The sequence below is a fragment of the Anoplophora glabripennis genome, unplaced genomic scaffold (genome assembly GCF_000390285.2).
Source record: "Anoplophora glabripennis isolate ALB-LARVAE unplaced genomic scaffold, Agla_2.0 scaffold825, whole genome shotgun sequence".
In the NCBI taxonomy this organism is placed as follows: Eukaryota; Metazoa; Arthropoda; class Insecta; order Coleoptera; family Cerambycidae; genus Anoplophora; species Anoplophora glabripennis.
In genome coordinates this window covers 186,070-203,777 of record NW_019416903.1, presented here as the reverse complement: position 1 = coordinate 203,777, position 17,708 = coordinate 186,070, and the positions used below count along the sequence as shown (strand labels likewise).

The 17,708-nt window shown below is 29.8% G+C and overlaps 2 protein-coding genes across 3 annotated transcripts in view; one reads left to right on the top strand and one right to left on the bottom strand.

The window, feature by feature from the left end:
• Positions 1-6: 6 nt before the first annotated feature.
• LOC108912083 lies at positions 7-4,018 on the top strand. Its single transcript, XM_018717244.1, has 3 exons — positions 7-190; positions 241-456; positions 3,580-4,018. Exons 1-3 carry the CDS (start codon positions 151-153, stop codon positions 3,831-3,833), a joined length of 510 nt encoding a protein of 169 aa, XP_018572760.1. The 5' UTR covers positions 7-150; the 3' UTR covers positions 3,834-4,018.
• Positions 4,019-8,542: 4,524 nt separating this feature from the next.
• Positions 8,543-17,708, bottom strand: part of LOC108912084 — a 31,821-nt gene continuing 22,655 nt past the window's right edge. The window contains exons 11-12 of one of the 2 annotated variants that reach the window (XM_018717245.1): positions 14,603-14,998; positions 8,543-10,238 (exon numbers count right to left, since the gene is read on the bottom strand). In XM_018717245.1, the coding sequence (XP_018572761.1) occupies positions 8,952-10,238; positions 14,603-14,998 (1,683 nt within the window). In that variant the 3' untranslated portion in view covers positions 8,543-8,951. The remainder of the gene's footprint in view (positions 10,239-14,602; positions 14,999-17,708) is intronic. The other variant, XM_018717246.1, reaches the window with a different exon arrangement.

The following is a 17,708-nucleotide window of genomic DNA, read 5'->3' as shown; positions in this document are numbered from 1 at the left end:
AGAAAAAACAAATATAAAAATTTTGGGGGAACCTTTGGTTTGACCGTTAAAACTTTTTTACTACTTTTTATAAAAAGTGTGCTTGATAGTGAAGTGTAACCGAAGTTTAACATATATTAAATTGAAATTTGTATATGTAGATATTCTACGATGTTTCATTCTCCTTCCATTCGATTATATTCATCAGAAAGTAAATTAAAATTGCATTAATAAATATGATTTTTAACACAATTGTTTTAGATGCTGAGAGTGCAATGGTAAGAAAACCTGGAAACGTTTTAGTCAGAAAACCTTTCATAGATAGATCTGTGAACAGCAAAACACCTGACACTGGAAAGCTGCAAAAATCCAAGTTAAATATTAAGGGCACTACTGTAGAAAAGCCAAAGTTATCTCCTATACTAAACAACGATCTCAGTGCAGAAGAATTTACATATTCTTTTAAGGACGTCAAAGGTAAGCAAACTGTTTAAACTAATTTTTGTGTAGGCTTATGGTTGGTTTATAAAAAAGTATTAGTCCTAACTTAGTCTTAGTCTTAGTATTAACCTTTACACTAATCTTAGTATTAGTCCTAAGAATAGGTACACGTTTATAAAAACGATGTGTGGTCTTAATTTTATTAAGATTAACCAATGAGCGATTCGACTACGCGCATGGCTAGTAATATCACAGGATAATACTTGTTTATAATTCTGTGGTAATGTTATTTTATTTGTTTTGTTGGTGAGTGAAAAGAAAAATATAACCTATTACTATGGTAATGGCGACCACCATAGGCAAAGACAGGAGACCACTATGCTACGAAATGCAATACTTGTGCATGCGCATTTCTCAGATCTTAGTCTTAATCCTAGAAAAATTAAAAGATGCGAACTTTCAAGGTCATGTCTTAAGACCTCCTTAGGACTAGGGCAAGGTTAAGATTTTTATAAACCGATACATTACATTCTGTACGTTTAACTTTTTAGGACTAAGATTAAGGTTAAGTTACGGCTAAGTTAGGACTAATACTTTTTTATAAACCAACCATTAGAATTACAAGTTAAAATTTAAATGTATTAAGCTCATTGAAATTCATTCCAAATATTTGCCTAAAATTCACAAAATTAAATCATGATACTCTCTATTATAAAATAAATATCAATCTGTAGTTGTAGCTGTAGTTATTATAGATTATTTTTATTTTAACTTGCTCCAGTCTAAATTAATACACTATTAATCACTAAATACAAAAATATTGTTTTTTTGATCTCTTTTTTACAAGAAAAAATAATTGGAAACTGATTTTTTATCTATTTTCAATCAACTGATGCTTGACTTCAATCATATATATTTGCTTTCGATTACTTAGGTACCTATTGCATTAAATAATCTTAAACTGAAAATAATTGTTCAGCCAGAATTAAAGGTTAAATATTAAATTACAAAAGTTTTTTTTTTTTTTGGAGAATATCTGGAATGCATAAATGAACGCCATTTCTGTTTATTTTTCGTAACTGTTGCCATTATTTTGATTAGTTTTTAGGAGATATTCCTCAACCAAAAGTATACATTTCAATAAATTAAAAACGAATGCCTACTACCTAAATGAATTATTGAAAATCCATATAAAATCAGTTGGTCGAAAAAGTGTTTATTTTTCAACCATTTGGTTAAAAATTAAAAGAAGGAATTTGTATAAAGTGACCAAAAACTGGAACTTGTACTACTGGGCTTTCAAATAAACGAAAGATACCTGACCATAATTAAATAAAAAGAAAGGGAAATTTGAAGCTGGTTGCCCGATTCTAAACGAGCTGGTTGAAATCTGGTCTTGCACATTTCTCTACTACCTATTTCTCTACCACTCGATTTTAAAAAAATATTTTCAATATTTAGTTTAAAAGTCAAATAATGATAATACTAGACGTTAACGATAAAAATCAAACTTATTGAAGAACAATATTTAGTTTAAAAGTCAAATAATGATAATACTAGACGTTAACGATAAAAATCAAACCTATTGAAGAATAATTCACTTCAAATTTTGAACAGTTTTTGTCACATACTGGTTGTCCTAGAATATGTGGGCACATGGGACGTTAAAATAACATAACAAGTTTCTATAAAAATTTTCCCTAGAGGACCCCTACGGAGATACAGGTCCTTAAAGGATACTCCTGAATATTAGTTTTTTTAATTGCACACATATTCTGGGACTCCCAGTATAAGTGGAACTTGACTGTCACTACAGATGTTTGTGCAGCTGAACGACTTTAAATCAAACATAAATATGAATAGAACTATGAAGGGGGACATGGTAGCAGTGGCATAACCAGAATGTAAAGTTGGGGGGGCTAAAAATATTCTTAGAATTTGCAGCAAAACGGTTTTAAAATAAAAATAGTTTATTAGTTATAAAAGTTGTTTATATTTATAATATATTGTTTTTTTATAGTATATAAATGGTTTTATATTTGGTAACTTAAAATAAAAGTGTAGATAAAAAAAAACTTTATAACGTAAAAAAGGAACTAAACATTTTCAGATTCTATCACAAAAAATATTTCAAAAATCACAACAAAAAATAGCCAAAATCAAAATGTGTAACCAAAAAACTAATAGAGCCAGTAATGGTCGGATAACCAGTGCAGTAATACTATGATAAAGAAGTAATTTCTTAGATAAGTTAATCATTAATAATTATAAAAAAATAATGAATAATGATTAACAAATATTGAAAAATATTTTAAAATTTCAAAAGAAAGTGTTGTAGTCTTGATTCTAACAGCTAAACATCACATTTTAGACAAAGATCAACATACAATTAAGCCAAGATAATATTGTCATTTCAAAATTTAATTTTCTCTGAAAATGTATTTTATATAATATTATAACTAGTTACTATTAATATTTATATATCCACTGATTTCATTTTTCAAAAAGTTCAAAAAGCAATCTTTAAAATGTGATCTATTTCAGTTGAATGGTCTTTGGGCTTTCTCCAGTTATCTCTATTAAAAATATATATATATATATATTTTATGTGAATTTAATAATCTCGTCCAGTAGGTAGGGTATGCGTTAGAATTTGATTTTTTATTTTTGTTTTATATAATTCTATTTGATCCTGGCCTAACCTATGGATTATTTCTTTAGCATACAATTTCATTTGATGATGATTTTAGTAAGATATATTTTTTATCAATCCCTCGGGAAAAGCATTGATAGAATACAGGAGGGACCGAAAAAGGATCTTGACAAGGAGAACATACCTACGACATATAGATAACAGTTGAAATATTTTATAAAACAAAGGAATATTCTCGGGAATATTGAAACAAAATGTGTGCAATGACAAATTTTTTTAATCAATTTTTGATAGTCTTTAAAAACTGAAATTATTGGTATTTCTTAATTATTTGAAATTGGCTTGATTTTTGCTTTTCATTTGTATACAAAATTTATAAAAATCTATAATATGAGGAAACTCGGTTTAAATGATTATCTCAATGCTGTTTGTGAAAAATAGTTGTCTGATGCAATGTATATAAGGTTGTTTGACAAATAAGTTAATGTACTATGTTTATTAAACAGAGTCCTATGAAGACATTTGGCCAAAGTCGCGTCTCAGCTCAGATGACCTTATTCAAATTCTTCGCAACTATTGTAATGTAGAAGATACACCACCTCCTTCACCAGAACCTGCACCAATAGAAATTAATCCAATATTTTTTGAACTACCACATATAGAAATGCCTGATTTTCAGCTTGAGGAGGAACCTGCCAATGAAGTTATAGATATCGACTTGCCATACCTCGACGACTCCGAACTAGATTTTTCAATGTAATCATATATTTTTTTTTCTATTTAAAAGCAAAACTAACTTGTATAAGTAATCTGGGGAATATTAAAATATGAATAATATGTAATCATAACATTACAAAAAATACAGGTTAGATTTGCTTGTGACTGATTGTTTTCTTTTAATGACTAAATAAAAATTTTTTTGCAAAAATAAACATTTCAAGTAAATTCAATTTTATTTTTAAAAATACAATTATCCCAATACATAACGTAACAAAAATGTAATAAAACAGGTACAACTCAAAAAAAGTCTTTAAAAGAAGTTATAACTACTTTTTTACTTTTAAAATTAAACATGGCACTTTATAGCTGCATATATTTTTTTAATGTCTGAATAAATAACAAAATGGAATATATATACAAAAATGAAAAAAAATTTTTTGAATGTTGGTGAAAGTTTGTGCCAGGTAGTGTTGAAGATACTTAACCAATTTTAGTCCAAAATTTCCTAATTTATTCCATTAGAACTATTTCAATACAATTTTGTATTCAGTTCATATTATGCAACTACTGCCAATTATTATTTCCTAAATGTGATTTATACTAGAACATCAATAGAGGGCTATTTTTCCCTATTGGATTTAACACACTATTCTATGGATTTACTTAAACTCTATTTGCGATCTCTTTCATAACAAGATATTAAACTTTAGAGGAAAGGAAATAGTTCATTTATAAAAATAGTTCTTAATTGCATCAAATTTTATAGTTGTTAATACCCACCTTTTTTTTAAAATAAAATGATTTATGGTGTTCCACAGAAAACTTCTGGTAATTCGAAAAATTTTTTTTTAAATAGGTAACCTTTTTCCACAATTTTATATGTATACATTAAATAGCATTGCAAAATATGGAAAAACTGAAATAAAATGTTTATTTCAAATTTCTAAAGCTGCTTTTATATTCTAAGCAGTTGGCATTAGTTTAATAATTATTTTGATATCATTAATTTGTCAAAAATTTAACTTTTTTTTTGTAAAAGTAACGCAAGTTTCTCATTACACATACATATACAAGGTGTTCAAAAACTGAGAACTAAATTAATTCTACTAATGAAAATGATACAGGTTCTTACGACATATTCAAAAGCTTAATACTAAAGGAGTTACATAGGCACGGCGGTAGCCGAGGCGGCCAAGGCTTGCCTACAGAGGCGAGCCAGGGCTATGCGGCAAAACCGTAGTGGGTTCGAATCCCGCACGCGGCAGGAAAATTCGAAGGAATTTTCCTGTCGTACCATGGATGTTTGTAATTGTTAAGGTGGAGGGTAGCGTAAGTTAGCAGGCAAAAAGGGCCAAGCATGGCCTAATTGCTGGTAAGCTTCATTATCTTTAAAGGAGTTACATAACCTTAAGGCTTCTTTTTTTAATGTTTTGCTATAACTTTATCAGTGGACTATTATTTTTTTTAAACTTGAGTCGTTTATTACTGATAAAAAACTACACTTATAATAAAAATGGGCCTTCTCAACTAGATAATTCATCACAGGTACTTAACTCTTATTTGCAGTTTTTCAAAAAATTAAATGACTCGACATTAAAAATCATTAAGAAATATCATCTTACAAAAACGTCTTTTTGCTTCTAGTCAGCAACATTAACCATTTTTTAGGAAAAAAAAACAATAAATAAAGCAGGAACAAATGAAGCAGGACTTGATCATGAACAAAAATGATGTTTTATATAATTATTGTAAATATGAAAATCTGTCAAACTGCCTTTACTTACATTAATTAATTTAAAAAATTGTGAAGTTTAACATAAGTAATAAAAATAGTTTATCGATATATGAATGGTCGCAAAGTATTATATAAATAAAAAAAGGTTTGGAACAACCTTTTTCTACAATTTTCTTATATGTACTAGTTTAGGTACTCTGAAAAAATTCAAGAAAATAAGTTATGGTCAATTTTCTAATCAATAAAGACCCTGCACAATTTACGTTTTTCAGTTGTTCTGATTGCAAAATCTGTTATTAGTGTGATATAGATGAGGCCAAATTGATCAAGCCGAAAAAAAGATGACAATATCAATATAGGCCAATTATATGATGATGATGATTGTGAATTTCTTATGCTGAATGGCAACAAAAACTTTAAAAGTATTTTTCGAGAAACTATTTTTTTAACTGACCAGAAACATAACTAAAAAAGTTTTCAATGAATCGACTTGAAATTTTGTACACAATAACATAATTTAGGGAACATCATAGGGGTTTTTCAATTGATTAACAGTTTTCATTATTCAATCCAGTTTTTTTTCTTGATAATTTTATTTGAATGTTCACTAAGTCAACAGTTATTATTTTTTAATTTCACTATGATGTTCCCTAGTTTTTAGTATACCTATATCAGAAAATTTTCGTTTTTTTCCAAGAGCAACTGTTAATAAGAAACGTTTCCGGTCATACAGCCCCCTGAATAAAAGGTGACATTGCTTTCGATGATCTACAGCCGCCATTTTGAATCAAATTTTTTCAAAATATTCACAATGTTACTAGAAAACGTATAATAAAGCCTTTTTGTTCCTAACACTATATCTTGTATCAATTTTTTCATGAAAATTTCCGAAAATCGTCTTTTTTTCCAACTTCTAGCGCAAGGGTTGGCAAGTAATTTTAGATGGGGTCCGGATACGTTTGAAAATTTTTAACGAGGTCCAGAAAAAAAATTCATATTTCTTACAAATTTTTTATTTTAATTTGGACTCAAATTTTATCTGCTTACTAACCATTAAGAACTCAAAACACTCACACAATTGTAAAATACTAGAAAAAATTATAAGGTTGGCACTCAAACATAAAAAAACATTTTTTAAATAATTTATTTAAATAATTTTATACTTTCAAAAAATTTTTGGCGGTCCAGTATTTTACCTTCCGCGGTCCGGACCTGGACCGCGGTCCGCCAGTTGCCGACCCCTGCTCTAGAGTGACGTTATCCCTTACACTTTTTATGGCAATAGCAATTTAAGAACTTTTTTTGTAGGTGTTTTTGTTATGAATAAAAAGAGTACTGAATTTGAAAGAAATTTCTCCATGGAAATAATTATGGCGAGATATTTATTTAAAAAAATTTATGTAACTCCGCTAATACCCAGTTTTTGAAATTTTTATCAGTTGAATCACAATATAAATTTTTTGCACATGGTCTACCATCAATCTGTTTGCAGCTTGCAAGAAATACAATCACGATAGTATTAATCACCTTTTATATAATGTACGATTGAATTTTCTAGTTTTTTTTTTAAATATGAAAAATGTGACGATTGTACTTTTACAATAAATTATATTATAATATCAGAAGTTTTATGTTAAACACTCACTAAATAATTATTGATTATGTATATTTGTGCATTGAGATAAAATCTGACTATTATACATTAATATCTATATGAATGACAATATGGGGATAAATAGACCTTGAAATACATAGAAAAAAATATCAGTGTTCCTTTTTTTATTCAATTATTCTTGACAAGATAACTTAAAATTATGTATAAGTGGTATTCACATTGTCTTTTTCAATTCATAACCTCATATCTAAAATGTATACAAATTTTTAAGCATCGAATAGTCCAAGAGTCAGTCGCAAAAAAATTGTTTGAATTTACTAAGCCTAGTTTTTTTTTAGTTGTTTACAGTAATTGTGAACACAAACATAATGTGGTCAGTCAAGCAAAACTGAGAACAGGTGTCTCAGGTACAGGGCGTTGCGCTTTTTTGTTTTTTGACCAATTTCAATTTTTTTTTTTAGAATGTAGGATAAAAAACTATCTTACTGTAATGCAGCTGTTTTTATTAATGCAATTGACAGCCAACTAGGACACGTTTTTTTGATGTCAAAACAGCTAATTGGTATTAGCGATTTTTTTTTTTCCAAAAAACAGATTAGGTATTCTCATTCAGCATCCCTTAAAACATCTTACCACCAAGTTTCATCAAATTCGATACATCTTCAGAATGAGTACTAGTTGGCCGTGTATTGCATTAATAAAAAACAGCAGTATCACACTCAAGACAGTTTTTTTTAACCTACATTTGAGCAGCAAATGAATTTACTAAGGCAGAAAAACGTTATATAAATTCTATATTGTATATAAATAAAAGTTATATCAGTCAGCTAAATGTGGGAATGTATGTACAAAAAATAAAAAAGGTGCAATTTGTTTACTATACTCCAAAATTTTGTGCTGGTATTAATTGTTATATTAACTATAAACAAAATGGTCAATCAACAATTTTGTGGGACAACGCCTGTCAGTTAGCGAAAACGCAACGCCGATGATCCAAAATTTTTATTTCTTTTTCGCTGACTGAACGTCGTTGTCCCACAAAATCGTTGACTGACCATTTTGTTTATGGTTAATATAACAATTAATACCCGCACAAAAGTTTTGGAGTATAGTAAACGAATTCCACATTATTTATTTTTTGTACATACATACTTTGAGGCTGATTGACTAGCTCTGTCCCCACATTCAGCTGACTGAATGTGGGGACAGAGCTTATTATTTATATATATATGCAATATAGAATTTGTTTAATCATTTTCAGCCTTAGTAAATTCATTTGATAGTGTACCTGAGACACCTATTCTCAGTTTCGCTTGACTGACCACAGTATGCTTGTGTACACAACTACTGTAATCAACAATAAAAAAACTAGGCTTAGTAAATTCAAACAATTTTTTTGTCTTTGGCTCTCGGTCTATCTCAGCAATTAGAATATTCATAAATTATTTTATCTGAAACCTACTAAAACAATAAATATGTGCATTTATGTCAATATCACAACAAATAAAATAGAATATGTTTGTAATTAGGCCAATGATATTGCACTAGGGATCAAAGATTATAAGTTTATTTTTTAGTCATTCATAGAGATGTGAATTGTAACTAGAGACACAAAAATGTTAACATACCTATGACTTCCCTATTGGTTATATTTATGCTGCAGTCAAAACTTAAAATTAAAATTAAAAATAAATGCAACTATAAAAAAATATATAAAAAAACGAGATCTATTTATTATCGACTAGCAAATGAAAAGCAAGGTATTACAACACAAAGGAAAAATTCTGCTCACAACTACAAAAATAATGTTATGATTTGTTAACATTTTCCAATACCATGGAACAAAGCTGAAGGCAAAACTTGGTTGAAAATTCCTTTAGAAAACCAGAAGAAGTGGGTTTCATGTTGGAATCATCCTTAATTAATTCATCGTCAAGGTTATTTCCGAAATTTTTACAAAATAATAGAATAGAAAGTGGGTAAAAATATTTATCCATATTTTTAAGCAATACGTTTTCTAATACAGGAACTGGGAGATTGTTAGATAACCAAAATTCAATACATTTCAATAAGACATTCTGCATTAAAATATGATTCTCAGAAACGTAAATTTTCTTAATATAAAACTCAATCACAGATGATGCTGCGTCAATTACTTCTTTGGCAGATTTATCTTTGATTTGTAAATGCACATTTTCATCCTTTATCTTTGTTGTTTCATCATTATCAATGTCAGATATCATTTTAGAAACACTTAAAATAGGTGGGGAGTTTTCGTTATTTTTCAAAGATTGCACATACTGGGTTATATTTTGACGAATATCACCCATATCTGACATTTCACATGGACTTTCACAGCCTCCTTGGTGCTCTATATCATCACCCCATTGTCGTATACTATCAAGAGAAGAACTAGAACTTAATAGGTGTGCTGGAGAGTTGCACATTTTATCTCCAGAATTAGAATGTATTAAATTTTTTTCATTTAAATCATCTTGTATATTTCTGACGATAAGTTCAACATACCCTTCATCCTTTTCTTTTAATTCTGAAAAGCTTTTTTTGACACAAGCAGAATTTAGGTTTAAATTTAATGTGTCAATATGCTTCTTAAAAGCAATTAACTGAAAACCTAGACTATCACTAAAATGGCCATCAAGCATAGCGATTTTTGCAGCAGCCTGGTAATTATGGACTTCAAGGCATCTTGACAGAATATTGTCTGTATCATAAAATCCAAAATACGTTTGCAAAATGTAATGCAACGTTTTTTGCCCATATTTTAACTTAGGGCAGTCATATATATGATCAGAAAATGGAGTGCTTTTAGTTAAGTGTGTTTCTTCAAACAAAACTTGATTATTTTCAAGTGCACGTATAGAATATGGGATGTAGTTTTTTGAGAACAAGAGTTTCTGGTCAGTTGGGTTGAAAGTAATTGCCATTGATGGCAACCCGGGTACTTCTATCGGAAAATTATCAGAATTTCCTTGAAGTGCATTTGGAAATTTAATGACTCTTCTTGTATTTTTAAACACGAGAACTTTTCCTTCCAGTTTTCTATTGTCCTCTTCTAAAGGTCTTCCTAGGACAGTCTGTAAAAATATAACAACTATATTCAACAAATGAACAGGGGTATTCACATAACATTCTACCCATCTTATCTTTCCCTACTGTCTATTATGGGAAAATAGAATAGACTGAAGTTTTAGGAAATATTTTTGTAGTCTCAAACAAACACCCTTGTTGTTGGTTGTTTTTTGGAATTCTCCTATTTTTCTGATTACGATATATACATGTCATATACAGGGTGTCCCGAAATTTATGCAACAAAATTTGGTCACAGATTCTTAAGACCAATTTAGGGGATCCATATTTTTTATTTTTGCCAAGTGGACCTCTCTTTTGGAGTTACAGGTCCTTGAAATCTGCCCCTAAGAATAGTCTTTTTTTATCTCAGAGTCCTGTTGTACAGAATCACTAAATTAGGTACATAGGAATTTTATGACATGTGGAATCTGATTGTGCTACGCTTTTTGGCAACTCGCTTAAGACACTTTTTCGTGGGCTCCCCCTTGTCTTTGAAGTCAAAAAAATTTCATTGCATATTTGAAATTCTTAAAAATTATTAATCCTCTAGAAAGCCATTGAATTTAGAAATTTTTTTGTCGCTTGATATTTTTTTGTAAAACACAATGTTTTCGAGAAAAAAGGTAAAATGTGATCGAATGCCTATCGTGATTCGTATCAAATTCTAATTTTTAATTTTAAGAGTCGAATTGTTAATAAAAACTTCACAAAAACAATTTAAAACTTTTTTTATGCGGATTATTTAATACATAATGAAAATGTCTGTATTTAGACCAATGAGCAATGCCACCCAACAATTCTAACCCAACAGTTAATCGGGAATCGATATTGCCCATGAATTTTCTTCAATTAAATTCAAGATATTTCCTTCTTGATAGGGTGTTAGCAAACGAAGTCTTCCTGCATTGAGTACGTTGAGGAAAATCTCTCCACTTTTTTGACAAATACAGAAAAGATTATAATCTGACAACTGATTAATGATAAGTGATAAATAAATTTGTTTTTTAATTGCGAACAGCAGCAATCTACGGTTAACACGTAGAATGTCATACAAATCATGATATGTTCGATCACATTTTGTCAGTTTTCTCAAAAACATTGCGTTTTACAAGAATATCAAAAGACAAAAAAGTTTCTAAATTCAGTGGCTTTCTAATGCGTGGAATAATTTTTTTGTGTTCCAAAGACAAGGGGACCAATGAAAAAATATTTTAAGGGCGTCCCCCACCCAAAAACGTAACAATATCAGATTCCACATGTCATAAAACCCCTATGTACCAAATTTAGTAATTCTCGTACAACAGGGTTCAAGATATAAAAAAAGACTATTCTTAAGGGCGGATTTCAGGGGGCTGTAACTCTGAAAGAGAAGACCACTGGGCAGATATAAAAAATATGGGTCTCCTAATTGTCTTAAGAATCTGTGATCAAATTTTGTTGCATTAATTTCGGGACATCTGGTATTTGCTTTGTCACTTCGCACAATATTTTGGTTTATTTACTGAATGAACAAAGACAAGATTGCTATAGAACCAGTGTTTGTTTAGACTTTTTTACTATTAAATTTAATAAATATCATCTTTAACTTATTGATTAAAAATATATTTTATAATAGTCTAGTCTGTTTCTAGACACAGGATATTCTTTTAACTAAGTTTCTTTATAAAAGGGCAATTTATAAAATAAAGACAATTTAATAATTTATATAACCTAAAGGAATAAATATTGAGCAAGTTGTACTATCAATGAGATGAGATAACATAAGGCATTAAAAAAATTCCTTTTGAATACATTGGAGTGCTCCATTGTCTAGAACAGGGTGAAAGTATTATGGAACACCTTTTATAATTTTTTTCTTGAGTAATCTATTCAATCTTGAGTATATCTATTGTGCAGGTCAGTAAATAAACTAAAAAAAAAAAATAAAACAAAAATATGGCATATATGGTAGTCAGAAAAGCAGTAGGATTACAATAAAACACAAATGTACAGGATGTTCCAATTAAAACTACAAATTGTTTTATACCCCTAAAATTCAATATTAATTTTTGTTTATATATTCATTCGTATATTCTTTGAAATAACTTTAAAATTTTTAAAAATATTGGATCTTTATAATTTTTTTCTAAGCAATAAGGACAAAAATGATAAGGGGTAGAATTGTATGTAATTTTTTGTTAAATATCAGTATCAATCGACTAAAAAAATTATTATATGGGGTTATTAAGGAATGTTTTGAAACTCTTCGTTTTCGAGATACATGATATTCTAATTTGAACAAAATAACACGTTTTCTGAATTTTTCTGAATACACTGACATAATGATGATAGGCTATGATCTGTTTAATGAATCTGCTGAATATAAAAATAAATACATGACACCAGTAGTGTTGATATCAATAGTCACTATCTTTATGAATACAATTTAACGCTATTGGGTATTTTGGAAATTCGATAACAGCTTGTAACTCTGCTACTTTTAAGAAAAATGATCACTTCCATTTTATTTAATGAATTTGACATTTCTGTATTATTTTTTAACTTACCAAGCAGTTCAGTAAATTTAATGATTATACCAAAAAAGGATTTTATTATTAGAAATGCGATTTAAATAATCAAATAAGTGTAAAATTTCTATTCCAATAATTGTTTTTATTCTATTTATTCCAGGACAAAAATCCTATGAACTCTTTTACAAAACGGGAAATGTGTATATATTATATTTTATGAGTTATTTTAGTTTGGTAATGGCTTAAAAATGATTGAAGCTCCAAACTATCTAACGGCTTGAATTTCTAGTTTGACATATTTGTATTATCTATTCAGCAGATTTCCACATTTAATCAGTTAATAAAATGTAATTTTTTTCAAACTTGCTCTAGAGTTTTTAACATATTTTGAGAAAACTTTATTTTTCAGAATGTATAAATCTATAAATATTTTATTATAGTAACTTTTTGCAAATAACCTCACTATTTTCTTTTCCCTAGGAATGCCACATTGTATGCTAAACAAAAAGAGCATGTTTCAAATTTTTCATCGATACTATAAGAAAGTTGCAAGTAATGGGCCATAAGATTTTAGATAAAAATTTAAATGCATTTGCTCATTGCACTAAGCAAAATATTACTGCGAGAGGATTACAGATATATTTAATTATTTTTAAAATAGTTATCAAATTATTATCTGAAATACTTGTAAAATGAAGATACTAATGTAAAATACGTTTATACTAAGGTTGTCAGAAATTATTAACTGTTATTGTCAAAATTACAGCTTGTTCGAACATTTAATTCTTAGGGTTCTTAATCTCTTTCTATCTTCTTAACATTATCTACAGATAAACCTATCAAAATATACAAATATGATCCTGAGAAAACATTGTATCGGATTATGTAAAAATATAGTGTTACACACAAGAAAAAACAGAGTTGGGACCTATACCTCTTTTTTTTGATAAGAGATGTATTTCTTATGAAAAATTTGAGAACAAATTGCATGAAAGTAAAACTCATAAAAAAAGGTGTCGATAAATAGACATTTTGCTGTGGTAGTTTTAACTTTTTCCTTATTTGGGCATTTTGTCACCCATGAAAAGATATTAAAAGGGGTCATCCATTAATCACATGAGGTCTAAATAGGGGAGGGGGGAGCTTTGGATAACATCATTATTGCTCACAATGGGGGAGGGGGTTGTCGCTTCATATCACGTGTATATTTTCGCACAACCATGCCCGAGAATGCCTTGTTGTGAGCTACGATTTGACATCACGATAAGTAACGTACGTGCTATTGACATGGTCGATCTTTGTAAGATCGTCCGTCACCCCGCCCACCCTGGCTGACAACCGCTGCTGTTTTTTTTAATGATTTTCGTAAAAAATGTTCTGAAAATATTGAAGTTTTTTTTTTAACAAAAAAAATACACTTGATGTTAGATAGGTTACAACCTCACCACATATCACCAGGGGGGAGGGAGGGTGTAAAAAAGTGGCCTAAAAACCTCACGTGATTAATGGACGACCCCAAAGTATATGAAATAAACCCTTGTGCCAAAAGGATCGGTCAAGAGTTATTTTTTATAAGAATAGTTTTCCCAACTAAAAATCTCAGATTTTTTGTTAGGCAAAATTATTTTTTATTATTTTTATTTAAGAAAAAATTGCTGATTAAAAATGATAATTTTACATGCCTATAAAAAAAATATATTTTGCATTATAAATTATAATAAAATTTGAGAGGGGTTTTAAATTATTATATTGATTAAAACTGTGTAATAAGTTTTTAATAAAAAAAATTAGAGAATCTCAATGGGTCATACCATGTATAAACTATCATAGGCAATATAGGTACTAAGTTAAAAACTAACCTGTGCCATAGAAGGACTTCCCCAGGCTAATAGCTTCCCTGTATGGTCAATGGCCATTGTGTAATCTAGACCACAAGAAACATGCAAGAATCGTTGATTAAACATATTATTCATGTTGTCCTGATCTCTCAATTTAGGGGGACTAAGTTCATCGTCTTTGTTTTTTCCCCATAAAATTTTTCCGTTGTGTAAAATAGCAGAATGTCTATAACCTACAGCAACATGTTCAATGGGTTTCTTGTGCACCCCAGAATAAATATGGACACTTGCTTTCCATGAATCAGGAGATTTTATGGAAAGGCCATTCTGTTTCTGATTATTTTTTGACTGAAATATACGTACTTCTTGAGGACTTGCTCCCCAAGTATATACTTCTTGATCTGCACGAATAGCAATCTAAAAATATTTATGATAATATAGTGTTTGCTAAAGAGTTGGCCATACCTTGGGACTATTTATTTTGATCAAAATAAATTGATTCACCTTAACTTCTCATAGGGTAAAAGATGATAATAAAGATGCAGGGTGTCAAATTTTTATTTTTAATGTTCTTAAATGACTTTTAAGGAACCTCAAATATTGACATAGAATTTGTAACCAAAGATATTTTGGGAAGAGAAATTCAAATTTTTTAAGTAATTTGTAGAGGGCTCTGTTTCATTTCACGTTTTCACAATATTATATGTTTTTTTTTGCACCAAGTACGTTGTTAATAATTTATGAAGAAGTATTTTTCTCTACATTTTCTAATTATAAAAGTATACCACGTCAAGTTCCCACAAGTAATCTCTCCGAGATAATGTGTTTGAAGTTGACATAAGACATAATCCTGATCAGTTTGTGTTTTGACCATACCCTGAAGATACTCCTCTAGAAAGCAATTTTCAAAATTTCAAACTGACTGAAATAGTTAGTGAATGGAAAAACATTTGAAATTAGGATCTCATTGCACCATAATCCTATAACCCCATAAACCCATAAACCGATAACCTGGGATTTATGAGTTTAAAAACCATGATACTCTGTGAAAAATTCCCATAGATCAGGGGTCCAAAACTACAAGACTGGGTTGGCAGGCTGCCCTAATCCCATAACCCTGTAACCCGGAGTGTGCAAAGATTACATAACCGTGGAAACATGAATCTCATACACCAGGTGTCCGAAACTATACGACTAAGTTGGCAGGCTTTCATAACCCAATAACCCCATAACTCTATAACCATGAAACTGAGAAATTGAGTCTGCATTCCTGTTGTAAAGCCTTAACCCAGCATGCAAGGTCCTGTATATACGTGATCTTAGGAAAACACATTTGTTTTACGAAGTCATCCCAGGTTTTTTTCTTTGTATCTATACTAAAAAAATGTAATAGTACCTCCCTTCCTATACAATCAGTGATCATGAGTTTCATCAAAATTGTTCAAGTAACAGGCTACGGGGTTATGAATTTATGGGGTTATGGTGCAATGAAATTCAATGACTGACTACACAAGTCTGTTAGAAATCTTGAAAATTGCTTTCTGGAAGTTTCTTGATGTTAAAGTTAAAACACTGACTTTAGATGCTGACTGGTCTGGCTGCATGGCACTGTGCTATGTAAGATATATTAAAATTCTGTATTTCTATTTATTTACAGTTTTCTTCAATATATTTTCAGTCTTTTTAAAAAATAACTTCTAACTGCAAAGATATTGAGTGAAATTCATTATTGGGTCTCGGCCATTTTGGATACATACACAAGTAACAGAGGCAGATTTAGAAAAGCAGGGACATATATTTAGTAAACTTTTTATGATGTATCAGGTTAATCTTACAAAATGTAAGTAGCATTACTTCACAAAATTTGTCATTCGTTATAAAAAATATTGTAAAAATATTTTTAAAAAAGAGTAATAAGGAAGTGGCTTTATTTACCTTAAAAAAATGCACAAAAATATAGGCATGTGTTTATTGAAACAGATTCCAATATATCGATCAATAATTTTTAAAGCAACTTTGCCATTAAATAAAACCAAGTTAATTCATTTTATGAGCACTTTCGGAATTTATTTAAATACATATACAGCAAGAAAAATAATTCTGTAGGTACTTTTTAGCACCTTTTTGATGAAGACAAATAGAATTGTTTTGTCACGTTTCAGAATATTTGCAGCCAACAATTAAACAAAAAAAAAATGCTAAAATATCCAGGGCCCGATTAACCTATGGTCAGGCCCAGGGTTGCAAGCTCCACAGACCTTTTTTCTAAAAAAAAAAGGTCACACAATCTGCCGATATAAAATTTCAAAAAACCTGAACATTTTTTAGTTTCATTTTAAAAATTTTAAAATCTAAACACTTTTTGGTTTGGTTTTATATTAAAAAAAAAAACAAAAAAAATTAGAATAAGTTCATTTTTAGCAGCAATTTTGTACTATTAAAAATAAATTTGTTGGTTTCCTGAAATATTGTTTCTTTCGATGAATTAGTAACCACATTTAAACTGGACATAATAACAAACTTAAACAAAACCTACCCCCAATAGGCCCATTCAGTAATTTTTTTTTTGCGTATTCCAAAAGTTTACCCTTTAATTAGTTAGTATTGTCACCGAACCAAGGATTTTACATTAATTCTAATGTAAAACGAGCACAAATCGCTCCGTGCAGGGGGCCCTACAGAACGTCGCAGGCAGCGGCGAACGGCGTTCAGTCCCCCGTCCGACCAAAATTAATTAGACCACCTCGCGGTCGTCATACAGCAGTCAGTAGCAATTATAGCACTAGTTCGGCAGTTGCATTTATTTTTGAGTTTTCGAATCTTTAGTTGTTTTAGTCAGCCACATTACACCGCGCTCCACCAAACGAATCGACAACTGAATCTCGGGCCACATTAAATCCATAAATCCGACTTTTATTTATTCTACGAAAGTTTTTGTGACTTTTTTACAAAAAGTCTCAACCCAAAAAAGAATTCGCATAAAACAAAAGAAAGCTAATAAGTTCGTCAAATATTAATTAGTGTTCTCAACATTACAACGTTCTACGCCTTCCCAAGAGTCTCACTAGCCGGGGACCCCAAAAAACTATTTCAACAAAAATCCAACCACAAGGCGGAGGCGTAGACA